This window comes from Cephus cinctus, unplaced genomic scaffold, assembly GCF_000341935.2.
Source record: "Cephus cinctus unplaced genomic scaffold, Ccin1 Ccin1_scaffold0029, whole genome shotgun sequence".
Taxonomy (NCBI): Eukaryota; Metazoa; Arthropoda; class Insecta; order Hymenoptera; family Cephidae; genus Cephus; species Cephus cinctus.
This window is the reverse complement of record NW_014332776.1, coordinates 361,625-374,331: the sequence shown is the minus strand read 5'-3', so window position 1 is coordinate 374,331 and position 12,707 is coordinate 361,625. Positions and strand designations below refer to the sequence as shown.

Genomic DNA, 12,707 nt, shown 5'->3' with positions numbered 1-12,707 from the left:
TTAAAATGCTAATACAATTGATTTATAGTACGGTAATAATGATAATGCCACAAACTGATAATAAATTTTTCTTTTTTTTTTTTCATACGACGAAACGTTAATAATTCAATAATTCCAATCTACGATATCTCTACTTGCAAATTCCCGAGTGATTAGCAAATGTCAATTTGCCGCAAGTAATGATTCTATATTGCTGAGAAAAGTTGTCATGGGAATTCACCTTTGTGAAAAAAAATGTTATAAATTACAGAATTTGCACAATTTATAGGGGCAAGTCCGGGCAAAGCGGATATGTATCTAAAGGTTTGGCAAGAAAAAAAGATATAATTAAAGTCGAAGTAAGGAACTTTTTTTAGTCTAACAATAGTTTAAATTTAGTAATCTGTCAAATAAAATAAGAAAAACATTTTTAAAAAAAACCAAAAATTTAAACCTCTTTATAATTAAAAACTATGACAAGAGAAACTATCCGCTTTGCCCGATCGGGGCGGTGGAGGGGTCAAAGAGGATGGCTCATCCGGTTCGTACCACTCCTGCCCCTCCCCAGGCAAAGCGGATGAACCATCCTCTTGACTCTCATCCGTTTGCCCAAAGTTGCACTTGGTGCAAAGATCAAGGTTGGAACAGTTACGAGCAACAAGTGAAACATTTTTAACTGCCAAAAGACTTTTAAAAAGTCCGAGAATTATCAGAAAGGGACATTAGGGAACTATTACTGCTAATAATGAAGCTACGTATCTTAGGGGAAATCGCAAGAAAACACACGAAACGTATTATTTTCGAACAAAAAACTCACGAGAGCAATCATATGTTTTTTCCACTATCGTAGCGTCGGCGGCCAGATTACTCCCTCTAGATTCTAGAGACGTATAGCGCTGTCTAGGATACACGAGCGAAAAGAAAGGCTATTCGCTTTGCCCAGGTCATTCGTTTTGCCCGGGCTTCCCCTACATTTTTTTTCGTGTCTGACGTAAAAATCCTTGCTTGCCTTTGCGTATTGACATACAACAGAAGTGAGAGTATAAGAGCATTGCGAAAACTTAAGTGGTTAGCTTTTTATACGAAAAATTTCTAGCAGGCAATTAATCGCACGCGAAAACGCAATTAGAAATTTTGAAAATATTTATCCAAAAAGCTTCGTTCGTAGATACTGTGGATTCTACGTCGTCAAACAAATCGATCACAGCTTATAAAGTTCGAGCCGGTAGTTCCGTCGCGTCTTGTAAATCATGATATGTAAAAGAGTTTATCGCTGCTTTGTATACATATACGTTACATATAGAAACCCTCTATTCTTTGCTAAAACAAAACTTTTTTGCTTATATTCACTTGAATTTGCAATTTATCAATCACACGTATGACGCATATTACGCCAAATTTTTAATAAACGAGCTAAATATTGCGCAATGAGAAAAACCTACTATATCTGGAATAAATGATGCGCTGGGATGAAGCCCGGAAATTGCACTGAAAAAGAAAACGAGAAAAACAAAAAAAATCAACGATATCCATATTACGGGTGAAACTTCAAGAGTATAGATATATATTGAAAATATAATAATATAGTTTACAAAGATATTGCACTCACAATGATGTCATATATGGTGATTATAACTTCATTCGTTAAACGATTTTCTGCTCAAAGTATTTCAATAAAACTCTAATACCCGGATGAAAAAAGCTAGGAAAGCTCTTATAATTTCTTTAAAAAAGTCAATACGCCAATATCATCTATTAAAATTTTTATTTAAACAATACTTTTCAGCATCGATAAAATTTTTCAAATTTAAAAAAAAATATCATTTACTGCGTAAGCACTATTGCAAAAATTTATTCAATAATGCGAATTTACCTTTTCACTAAATAATTTTCATTCAATCGATTATAGGTCTATCGATCCTTATCAATAAACTACTCTTAGGGGAAGTTATAAAAATGCCAAGGTATGTCCGACAATGATGATTCCCTTTTTTTATTGGTTATGCAGGCTGATAAGGAGGTCAAGCGAAGTCAATTAAGTTATCGTTTTACAGTATCTGACAGAGCGTACCAATGATAACGGGAAGCTGTTTACGATAAGAGAAAATCACCATAAACTTATTTTCGCACGAGTGCATTTCCTCGTTGCGATTATCTTTGACAAGATTTTCTTCTCTCGTCCACATTTTTTATTTACTTACGGAAATAACGGAAAGGTGTAAATTCTGTTAGTACGTATGACGTCATCATTTACTATACTGCGTATAAATTCTATACGACGATTTTCTATGAGTAAACAGAGACGTAATTAATGTGACTAATAAATTTATTTGACTCACCCAATTGGTGTCCTTTTCCCACTCGCGAGAAATTCCAGTCTACGATTTAACGAGCACCATACACCTAACACTACAATAACACAGAAGCAGATAACAAATATGCGTAAATCGTAAAAACTGTTAACAACAAAAATTCATTGTACAATTTTAAAAAACGCGCGTCGGTTAATTCGCGCCATTTATACCTGACGAATTATTCGTGAAAACAGTTCAATATTTCAATTCCCACGAAATAAATCATTACGTAGATAAAAAGTAGGAAAGTTTTCAAAAATCCTGCATATAACAGGCTTTAACCCCTTTTCCAAAAATCACTGCGTGTCAACTGACATCATAAACATGACCATTAAGGATCCTAACCTTCTGCGAAATATATAACGTTGGTTTTACAAAAAAAAATTTCATGGTACCTCAAAATAATTTTGGCCAAATTCTTCCCATTCACGTATCACGATTTTTAATCAGCATAGCACGTATCATGGATATATGATGAAGCATCAATTTCGGAACTGCGTTACGCGACGGGTTCTGATTAAATGCCGAGAGGGTAACTGTATTGGTCGGAGGGAAGGGAGAAAGGCGGATATAATTGAGAAAACACTTGTCTGCGCGCGGATTTCAAATACATACGATTGGACCGGCAGGAACGCAAGCACTGAACTACGGGGGCAGTGTTGCTTCGCCAGAAGCAGTTCGCAGGGGTTGCCGCTGGTAGGCAGGAGGTTACTAGGGTGGTGGATCGGGTACCGGTGTCGCTCACCGTGCGGCGCCACCTGTCGAATCGAATGTCCGCCTTCAGGGGCCCTTACGAATTTGACATTTTCTGGCAATAGAAATTCGTAAAAACAAACCTAAAACTTGTGATCAATTTGAGAATATACTTAAAAATGGCGTACAAGAGATACACAAACATATACATATAGATATACAAGGTAATAGCGACGAATGAATGTCCTACAGTGAATCACGATAACCAGCACGAATTTATCTCCATGTTTGTTCGATAGAATATTTTTGTCAAACTTACATAAGGGTTTTCTTTACGCTCCGCGGTTTATTCGCTCGAATTAATGTTTCTCGTAATTTAATATATTATGCTAACGACGATCATGCATATGGATCAGTTTATTATGGGGGTGCATTTACAATTTGGTAGGAGAGTGTCGTAAGAAAGTCGTTTTCTGTAACATAAATCCGCGACTAAAAGCAAAAGGGCGTTTGTTTACTTGGAAATCCTTTTGCTTTTAGTGACGCGATACTTAGTTTGCGTTTTAGATTGTGGGATTGTGGGTAAGAGGGAGGTAGTGGTAATTTATTTTTATTACGTTAATCCATATTATTATATACTGAATATACAGAAATTGGAAGATACCTAATTATGAGTGATAATTAATTAATTATAAATAATTATATTGAAATTGTATATATATGTATATATTTATAATGAATTGAAATTGTGTGAGTGAAAAATTAATAAATTTGTCGCATTTACTTAAATACAATGATCTAGTCGCGTGAGGCAAAAAAATATGTGGAACGGTAAGAACCTCAAGTGAATACTATGTGTCAAAAGATTCCAAATAAATTTGTCGCATTGCAGTGTTCTTCTAAAATATGTTAATGGCTTTAGCATTTTTTTCTAATGCATTCCAAAAGTCTAATTGCTTTATGACATTTAACCTGCATTTCCGTTCTCCGGGCTTTTAATACATTTTACATTGTTTCTTATTTTTTATTTATTCCTATATCAACACAATGAACACGTTAACATTTAAATTACAGTGCATTATTTTCAAAATCATGAAAAGTTATCTGACGTATCTTAACTTTATAAGGACGTCAATTTCTCTGTTTTGAATTTTCATTAAGGCACGTCTTTTGGGAATAATATGCAAAGTAGTTGCATAACCGATTATTCCTGTACATATTCACCTGGGAGTCACCCGGTATACGTCGTAAACACGCAAAGCAGAATGCGTTGTTAAAACTTCATTTAATATGAAAATAACCATCATACTTAATAAATGAGAGGCTTGACAAGCTGAATTTGATAAATATAAAATTTATATAAACTTTCAGACAATTTTCCTTCTTATCTTAATCATCCTTTGATTATACCGTATGTTTCCTTCATGTAGGTTAATTCATGATTCATGATAATTTAAAGTGCTAATTTAAATAATCTCATCACTAATACGAATATGGGCTTTTCAATAATTATTTTCAATTTCCGTCTATCTAGCTCATGATATATGTACCGCGTGTTCAAATAAATTTTAATCATCCTCACTAACAATGATGCAAACTTGTTCAGAAGTTTCAATAAACAAGATATACGAGACTAACTTTGGACATTTATTTTCCTATCAGAATTTATTGCTTATTTTCGACCGTATCGAGTTACGATTATTGGAATTTATTTATAATAACTCCACTTTATCTGTTATAAGATAATAGTTCTACAGATGCGTATCAGCCGCACGTTATTTCCATTGAATATTACGCACTAGGTTATTACCAGTGGTGATATGTGGTCTTATAGACCCATATGCATATATTTCTTGTGGTATGAAATAAGGCGGGTTATTTGAATATTCAAAATTATCAAGTATTAACCCTTACTCCGTACTGATGGGTCATTTTTGTCTGTACAATTTCTAAGAATATCGATTTGTCAAAAATTAACGATCGTAGAATCGTCGTATCTCTCCCTAAAAATATTTTTCAAATCTATTATTCTTCTTTATATAGGAAGAATAAAAAGGGTATGAGTATTGCAAATTTTTAAAATACTTTTACCAATACAAAACGCGTCAGGCGTTTGATATACGACTACTTTAATTACAATTAAATATATTTTTAATTATACACAAGTTTCCTTCTAAATAAAAAAAAAATATTATTAAATATCACATGCACCTATTGTTCGTGACCACTGGAGAGCCTTGTTCAAAGAGAAATTTTATTTTTCTTTACATAAAGATATCTGTAAAAACCATCAAGAAATGCTTGATTCAATCTATTCCCGCAGTGATTCAATTGTTTGATATAATTCACCAATTGTCTCAAAATACTGAGAAACAGTACATTGCTGTACGCTCACAATTTATCACTGAAACAATATTGTTCAGAGATCAGTAATGTTCTATAAAATTATTTCGTTGTGGCTTTGAATTTTAATGTAAAAAAATGTATATCCTAATTCGTTTATAGATTATCGGGAGTTTGGGTCAATAATCAATATTTTACACTTTGTTGAAAAAAAAGTCACGCCGCAATAACTGTGTCGTAAAAATTAATGAGAATTATTCACTAGCTTAACTGCCTGATTAAAAAGACATAACAAGTGCTGAGAACATTTTTTTTCGCCAAAATTACTCAATGACAATCATGCTTCTGTATCAATAATGTAAATACTCCTATCAATGACTTAGCCTATCGTATCGTATCGTATCTGTGCCTATATAAGCAGTATATTAACCTGCGTACAAATGCGAATTCGCACAGTACAAAAAAAATGAACATACGTTACTCGCCTGTTCTTTTTCTGATTTTATCAGTGATTGCTGGCACTGGTAATTATGATAAAAAAAGAGATTACTGCGTATAAATTAATATTTTATAAATTTACAAATTATTGATCAATAGTTTTCCAATCTGTTCAGGTAAAGCAGGCTTGACGAAACGAAATGCTCGAAGCACTGTTGATATCAGCGATGTTCCTTATGTGGTGAGTGACTATAATTATTTTTTGTTATATCCTCAATTAATTTGTTAATTATTAAATTATTAAATTGTTAATTTTTTAATATTCTAATTATTTGTCTAGTCGCAAATCACAGACTCGGATGGGAATATAATTTGTACTGGAGTTATCTTAAATTTTCTTTATATTCTGACAACAGCTGGTTGCGCTCACGAGTAAGTTTAATTAATGGTATAATTACGTACTGATACTGATATGAGAATATTGTATGAAAAATTTTGTGAAATATTAATGCTTTGTGTGCATTAAGGAAATTTTACAATTACGTGTATAGTTCATAGTTAATGTTTCATGAAAATATTTAAACACACGTTAACAACTACGATCAGTCAAGTAGTTGGGGAAAAGTGCCTGAGACGGCATTGGAAGTAACACGGCAAAATGTATTCCGTCTCAGACATATTTTTCCTAATCAGATTTCTATATCTTTATTACCTTTCAGTCTCTCGCCAAATGAGATAAAGATAGTAGTAGGATCATCAGGCTTGAACAATGGAACTAAATATAATGTAAAAGAAGTAATTACACATGAAGATTTTAATCCCTTAGAGGAGGATAACTCTAATGATATAGCATTAATAAAGGTATGTGTTGTACAAGAGTTATATAAAAAAATAATTAGAAAAGAAATCAGTTAATTATATGTTTAATAAACGGACAACGATCCGTTATTAGGAAGAGAATTTTCAATAATTTTGACACTTTTCAATTCCAAATAACATTACTTTTAGTTTCAATGCTTTCCTATACTTCAGCTTTTTTCATTTTGATTTTCCTTTTGACAGCTGTCAAGGTACTTGAGATACAATAAAAAGGTGAGACCAATCCCAATACCGGAAATCCAAGACGACGAGAATCCAGTCAACTCGGATGACATCACTTCGAGCAGATGGGTAAGAAAAATTATTAAAAACATTTTATTTATACATATTTTTATTACTTTTTAACGTTTTTCAAGAATTTATAATCCTTTCATTTAGAGTATACTGAATTCTTTAAAGAAAATCAAACAAAAGATAATCGACGCATATCAATGTAAAGCGAGCTACGAACTTTTAGGTATAACAATTGGCAGTGATGTCTTTTGTGCTGAAACAATTCTTTCGAATGTTGACACAGTCGACGTTATTGATACACCGGTAAGTTGTTTTAATGAATGTTCGTCATAAATGCTAACAAAGTGTAAGGGTGAAATAGGTATTGGGAGAAATTAATTATGTAGATAATCTTGTATTATTAGATATTTTTATTCAGAATCTACATATTTTATATTCGAACATTTTAGATTGACAGAGGATCGCCATTGGTGCAGAAATCGATATTAATCGGTTTAAAGGTAATGGGCATGATGAATAAACCGGATATCTACATATCGATTTCAAAATTTGTTCCTTGGATTGAAGAAAATAATACTGATTATTAAGGACTCTGACGATGGCTGCTTATTGAATTACGGACGTTCAGAAAAATTGTATTGAGGTTATACTAATTTGTTTTCTGCTTCGATTGATCTAAATACAATATCGCATTATTCAAAATGATATTTATTTTTAAATAAAATGTAAAACGTCATAATTCTCTTTTAAGTAATTAAATAGTCAAACAATAATGATTGGCTTATAGTTTTATCATTGATGCTATTCCGGTTGCCACGTGTCAGGGGCAGCATTTTAACCTCCAGGCGGCCGGGATTTTTTTGGATGTTTCGAAGTCATACTTTGAAGATTTTTTCCCTTGTAAAGTTCCTAAAGGGTCTAGTGGTATGTGTCGACTAGCAAGTGGCACATATATGTGCCATGCCGGCCGCGGGGGGTAATGGGAATTTTTTTTAGAAATATTGGCACTTGGGGGGTTGAGTGGTTACCTGGAACAGTATTGATTTATATTTATTTTAAAAATAGTGAAACTACCTCTATAAGAGCCGAACAATCCCTTTTTTCACAATCCTTTACTGCGTACTAGTATAATGGGTTCTACACTTTATCTTTAGATATTTATTAGAGTCAGGTTCAGGTCAAGAATTGAGCTAGGCTTCCCCTTAACATTACCCAGGGCTAACGACCTTACGTTTGGATAAATTTTATTCATTCAAAATTGATCACACCAAAACGTGCCATTCCGGCCGCCTGGAGATTAACAAAGGATATATTCTAAACTTGACTGTGGGAACGGTTGTATCTCACTAAATGATATGCAGGTAAACAAAGACCCGATCGTACTCGTAAAATTGCCCTAGGAAAATTTCCCGTTACTGCATTTTTGCCAATGATAATATGTGGTAAGTCAATGGAAATTGATGGAAAACTATTCCGTACTTTCGACAAAACAACATTGCAAATGGTCAATAATATTCGTGAGGGTCGGTAATGAGTTTCAGAATACACTTAGAGAGGAACATAGAAAAATCTATCTACAATATAACCATGCATTTGCGTCAATCCATAAAATTTATATACCGTACAGTGTTACTCACACAAATCAGTAAAAGTATCAAGTGTCTCGCATCCGTAGCTAAAAGCTTCTTCAATTCAATTGTACAGGATATCTCGTTGCATTTCTTTCAATCCGTCGATAGTGTTTCACCGGCACAAAGCAGCATAACCTCACAATCGTTCAGCAGTTTCCATGCATCGCGTGCAGCTAAACAACGTTCACGGCCTTTATCGCGATAGATGTGGATTGTTTCGACGCCATAAAGAAGATCGTTACGAAATAACTGTTGTTTCTTTACAGAACTTCGCGCGCGGAACGATTTTATGCCCTTCATAAAGCACAAGGGCTTCTAGGACAGCGCGAATGCACCAGACGACTGTAATTCATTATCCACATTGAGCGGCATAAAAGTACTATGTTATCTAGGGATATTTGATTTGTCACTGTAATTGAGACAAACATTTCTAACAATACAGACCGGTTTACAATGAGCAATTAATTAAACCACGGTCTTACATACAGGTCTTGAAACTCGCTCAATTTTCAGCAGTGGGGGTAAACGTGGTTTCGAAGCACGGCACATTTTAAATTTTAGTCACAAGCGTCGCTGTGATCGAGCGACCCCTTATCTATCTCACTGTACAATCGGCTGTGGGAGAGAGAAATAGGAACGGATCGCTTGATCGCAACGCCTCTTGTGGTCATGAAGCGAAATGAAAAATGCTTCTAAAAGAAGACTACCCCCTCCAAGGGAGTTGCAAGACCTGTATGTACGACCGTGAATTAAACTATCTCTGGGCAATATACGAAATTACAATAAAGAAATGTTTTGTTGAATAGACCTGGTGTTTTTTATGTTTTACGTAACAGGTATTGGTATCATTGTGCGGATTTCAATGTACGGGCGATAGCTTTTATCTTGTGCCAAAATTTATTATAGATTAAATAGGTTTCTTTGGTGTACGGATATATCGCTAGGGAATCTTTCTAATTTCATCTTCCTTATGGCAACTCGTCTTTTCTTATCTTGTCTAGTTTCTTCTTATTCGAATCGAGACATATTGCGCTAGGGACGTTTACTCCATTGAAGTTACCCCATGAGCGGCTTCTCTAAGCCTTGACCGGATGAGTCGATTTATGAGCGAATGAATCGAAATGGATGACGAGCTCTTCGTTTAGCTTTATACCAGGTTAGTGGTATAGCGTTATATCGATCTTACCATTAGAAGTCATTGAACTTTTGTAACGTTGGTTTATCGTCGTTTTTGTATCTTCTACTTTTTTTTTTATTCTTTAAAACATCGTCTACGTGTATACATATACGTAGATATACTTTCATGCTGGAATGACAACCATTTATTATATGCGCGTTATGCTAGACACTTACATGTTGACGGTCTGACTTGCCAATATGCAGCTGATTACGATCTTGTTTTATTTATTTGATTTCATCTTTCTGAAGACTGTTGCAAAAATACTGTATCGTTGATTCCATGACAATTATAGATCGGAGGTACTGGAGCGTATATGCATACTCATGAATTATTGAATAGAACAACACAGGCATCAATAGTTTTGTTGGTGATTATTATGAATTTTTCAAGTGTAGAAAATAAATTCTTCATCAAGACCGGTGGACCAGAGAGCAAAATTTTGTACGTTTTAACTCGATAACAGTATATTACATTGCTCAATATTTGAAATCAGTATGCATAAAAATGATGAAATAACGTGGGAATCTGGGGAAGCTTATGACGATTTGTTTTGAAAGCTGAAGAGTTCTGCTCAGGTTTATTAGCCTTTTGTAACGAACAGTTATAATCTTATATTTAATTTCTTTGAATCTCTGATAACTAGCAATCCTTTCTGGCAAATTGGTGCTGATGAGTGTGAACGGTATTTACGAAAAATATAGCGTTATTTAAGTGTATGCATTTTTTTTATTAAAATTTGATTATTCTGAGGACGTGTAAATTGTTTTTTAATATTTATTTTATCGCCATTTACATTACAGTCAAAAGATTTCTATTCAATGTTTCAGAAAGCTTGTGTATGATGATTTGTAATATGTGAATATTACGGTTTTTTTATTTTTAATAGATCAGAGTGTTATAACTTTTATATAACTGTGCGGTCCCTTTGGCGCAGAGGATAGCGCGTTGGACTTCTAATCCAAAGGTCGCGGGTTCGATCCCCGCAAGGGATGATTTTGTTTTGAGCAGAAACGAGTGTTACGATTCTAAAAGCCATTGACGATTGTGGAAATACAAAAATTATGAATTTTACAGTAGATATGTGCAAAGCAAATTTACATAGCAAGGTATATTACAATTTTATGTACAATCCAGATTATCCAAATACATAATTTATATACAAGATTGAAAAAAAAACTGAATTCATATAAACTGAAATTGCGCGGACTGTTAAAAATATATGTTTTTCAATACTCACACCTTTACATGTATCATTCAGGACATTATTTTTAGAACTGGAGTAATTTTCTGGACCTCATTATAATTAGCAGTTCCATGTAAATCATATGCGTGCATCGCAGCAAAGTCACGCGAGCAAGAAACATAAAAATAATACGTTTAATTTTCCTGCAAACACATTACTGTCATTCTAGATAAAAGATTATAAAAACATAGATTAATTTTAATTCATGGAAAAGCCATTGTTGTACTAACACTGCCTTAACAGAATTGCCAACTGAATTGGTCTCCGTAAAAAAAGAAATAATTTCTTAGGCTTCGGACATGTATATCATAATTTCAATTTGATACGTATAATCTTTTGAGATTTGAATAGAAGCTCGAGTAAAGTAGTGGGAAAACTAGTACTTTAACAGTAAGAAACTTGGCTGGCATTTGCTCGACAGCCACCGTGCAGTACGGACGTAATTTCGGTAGACGCTGAATTCTGATCATACATAAAATCATTTTCAGTTATTTAATTTACAGAATCAATTATTCATATTTTTTACATTAATCATAACGAGCGAGGAAAACCATTCCGTCATGTTTAACGAATATTTTTTTTGGAAACATTTACACCATTATTATGAAAAGAGCCCTTTTCAGCATGACTCGTCCTATTTTTCCCATAATTCTCATTTCCATCAGAACGATTTCCACGAGTCACTTCTAATACCGACTAGTTTATCGTACCGACTCCTGTATGTCATATGACTGTTTAAACCTTGGAGAGTGTCAGGTATTACGTTCTGCCATGTATGCCTCAGACAACAACAGATGTTCACCGTCTGAATCGAACCATAGCAGTCATACTAATCTTGCAGCACGAAATTAAATTGGTCTGAAGCCACATATAGATAGCAAAACCTGCGGGATTCTTGATAACAAAAATTAATTTAAAATTAATTAAATGCAAGGAAAAATTAATTCTAGAACCACATTGTCTCGTTCGTAAAAACAATTGTGCATAAATTTAACTTGCAGCCTTATGCAATATTTATAAAGTTAAAATTGAATAGAAAAAGAAACAAAAATTTAGTATTAAAACATATGTGACAAGTACAAAGGGTAGCCAATCCCATAAGCTTACACAGCGGTAGTCAGTCAGCCTATCAGAGTGAACGGTTTAAAGAGGCCGCGGCAAAGGTATACGTTCGTAGGCCGTGACGCGGAAAGCCGGTTAGTCGGTCTCAATCCGCCGTGGTGTAAACGTTACTGGAGCGCAGAACAGTCCTCCGTGCACGCGTATCTTTCACTTCCTCTCTTGCACTCTTATAATTAGAACTTTACGTATTTCCTGTAAAGCCTAAAAATTTGTACGAAAGTTTCAACCGTGTGTTTCTGCGTATGTTTCCATCGAATTGCCTTAATGTATATGCATCTACAAATTTGAATCTGCGGCAATATAACACGCCTGCGCACTGGTTGACACTCAAAGGGATTACACACAAGGTAGGTTATGAACAAGTTCAAGTTAGATTCTTATTTACATAAAGTTTTATATAGTTCAACCACAAAGCAAACTGAATTTCAAGCGTAAGCTTGGACTTATTCTTGTGCACTTATAGAAAATCTAATATCAAATCCCAGTGTTTTCCATTGTCATGAGAGAAATGCTTAAGGCTCGATTTCTCCGGCACGGCTCTGGAAATTTTCTTTATCTTCAAAATACAAGTTTCTCATTGGCTAATCGCACAATTCAACTGAGTTTAAACA

General features: G+C 34.1%; 3 protein-coding genes and 1 non-coding gene across 11 annotated transcripts in view; 3 read left to right on the top strand and 1 right to left on the bottom strand.

Annotated features, from left to right (window-relative positions):
• The window catches only part of LOC107267993, a 44,468-nt gene extending 41,478 nt beyond the window's left edge, over window positions 1–2,990 (bottom strand). For 4 of the 7 annotated variants that reach the window (XM_015740277.2, XM_015740260.2, XM_015740306.2 and 1 more), the window contains exons 1-2: window positions 2,729–2,986; window positions 2,319–2,388 (exon numbers count right to left, since the gene is read on the bottom strand). The gene's annotated coding sequence lies outside the window, so the exon portion shown is untranslated. Of the gene's footprint in view, window positions 1–1,421; window positions 1,468–2,318; window positions 2,389–2,728 lie in introns of all 7 variants that reach the window. The other 3 variants (XM_025084840.1, XM_025084843.1, XM_015740328.2) reach the window with 3 other exon arrangements.
• Window positions 2,991–5,782: 2,792 nt separating this feature from the next.
• Window positions 5,783–7,656, top strand: LOC107267103 (coagulation factor XI). The gene is made up of 7 exons (XM_015738370.2): window positions 5,783–5,893; window positions 5,984–6,048; window positions 6,148–6,239; window positions 6,527–6,668; window positions 6,870–6,977; window positions 7,065–7,223; window positions 7,370–7,656. Exons 1-7 carry the CDS (start codon window positions 5,836–5,838, stop codon window positions 7,505–7,507), a joined length of 762 nt encoding a protein of 253 aa, XP_015593856.1. The 5' UTR covers window positions 5,783–5,835; the 3' UTR covers window positions 7,508–7,656.
• A 2,994-nt stretch (window positions 7,657–10,650) lies between these two features.
• On the top strand, window positions 10,651–10,723 carry Trnar-ucu. Its single transcript has one exon. It is a non-coding gene; the product is annotated as a tRNA-Arg (tRNA).
• Window positions 10,724–11,876: 1,153 nt separating this feature from the next.
• LOC107267778 overlaps window positions 11,877–12,707 on the top strand; it is a 29,843-nt gene continuing 29,012 nt past the window's right edge. The window contains exon 1 of one of the 2 annotated variants that reach the window (XM_015739879.2): window positions 11,877–12,443. The gene's annotated coding sequence lies outside the window, so the exon portion shown is untranslated. The remainder of the gene's footprint in view (window positions 12,444–12,707) is intronic. The other variant, XM_015739861.2, reaches the window with a different exon arrangement.

What these genes read in the sequence shown, in the direction of transcription:
- LOC107267103 (XM_015738370.2), top strand. Translation starts at nt 5,836, where the DNA reads ATGAACATACGTTACTCGCCTGTTCTTTTTCTGATTTTATCAGTGATT. An exon ending in ATGATATAGCATTAATAAAG is followed by an intron (nt 6,669 to 6,869) that starts GTATGTGTTGTA and finishes TCCTTTTGACAG; the next exon opens with CTGTCAAGGTACTTGAGATA. An exon ending in ACATCACTTCGAGCAGATGG is followed by an intron (nt 6,978 to 7,064) that starts GTAAGAAAAATT and finishes CCTTTCATTTAG; the next exon opens with AGTATACTGAATTCTTTAAA.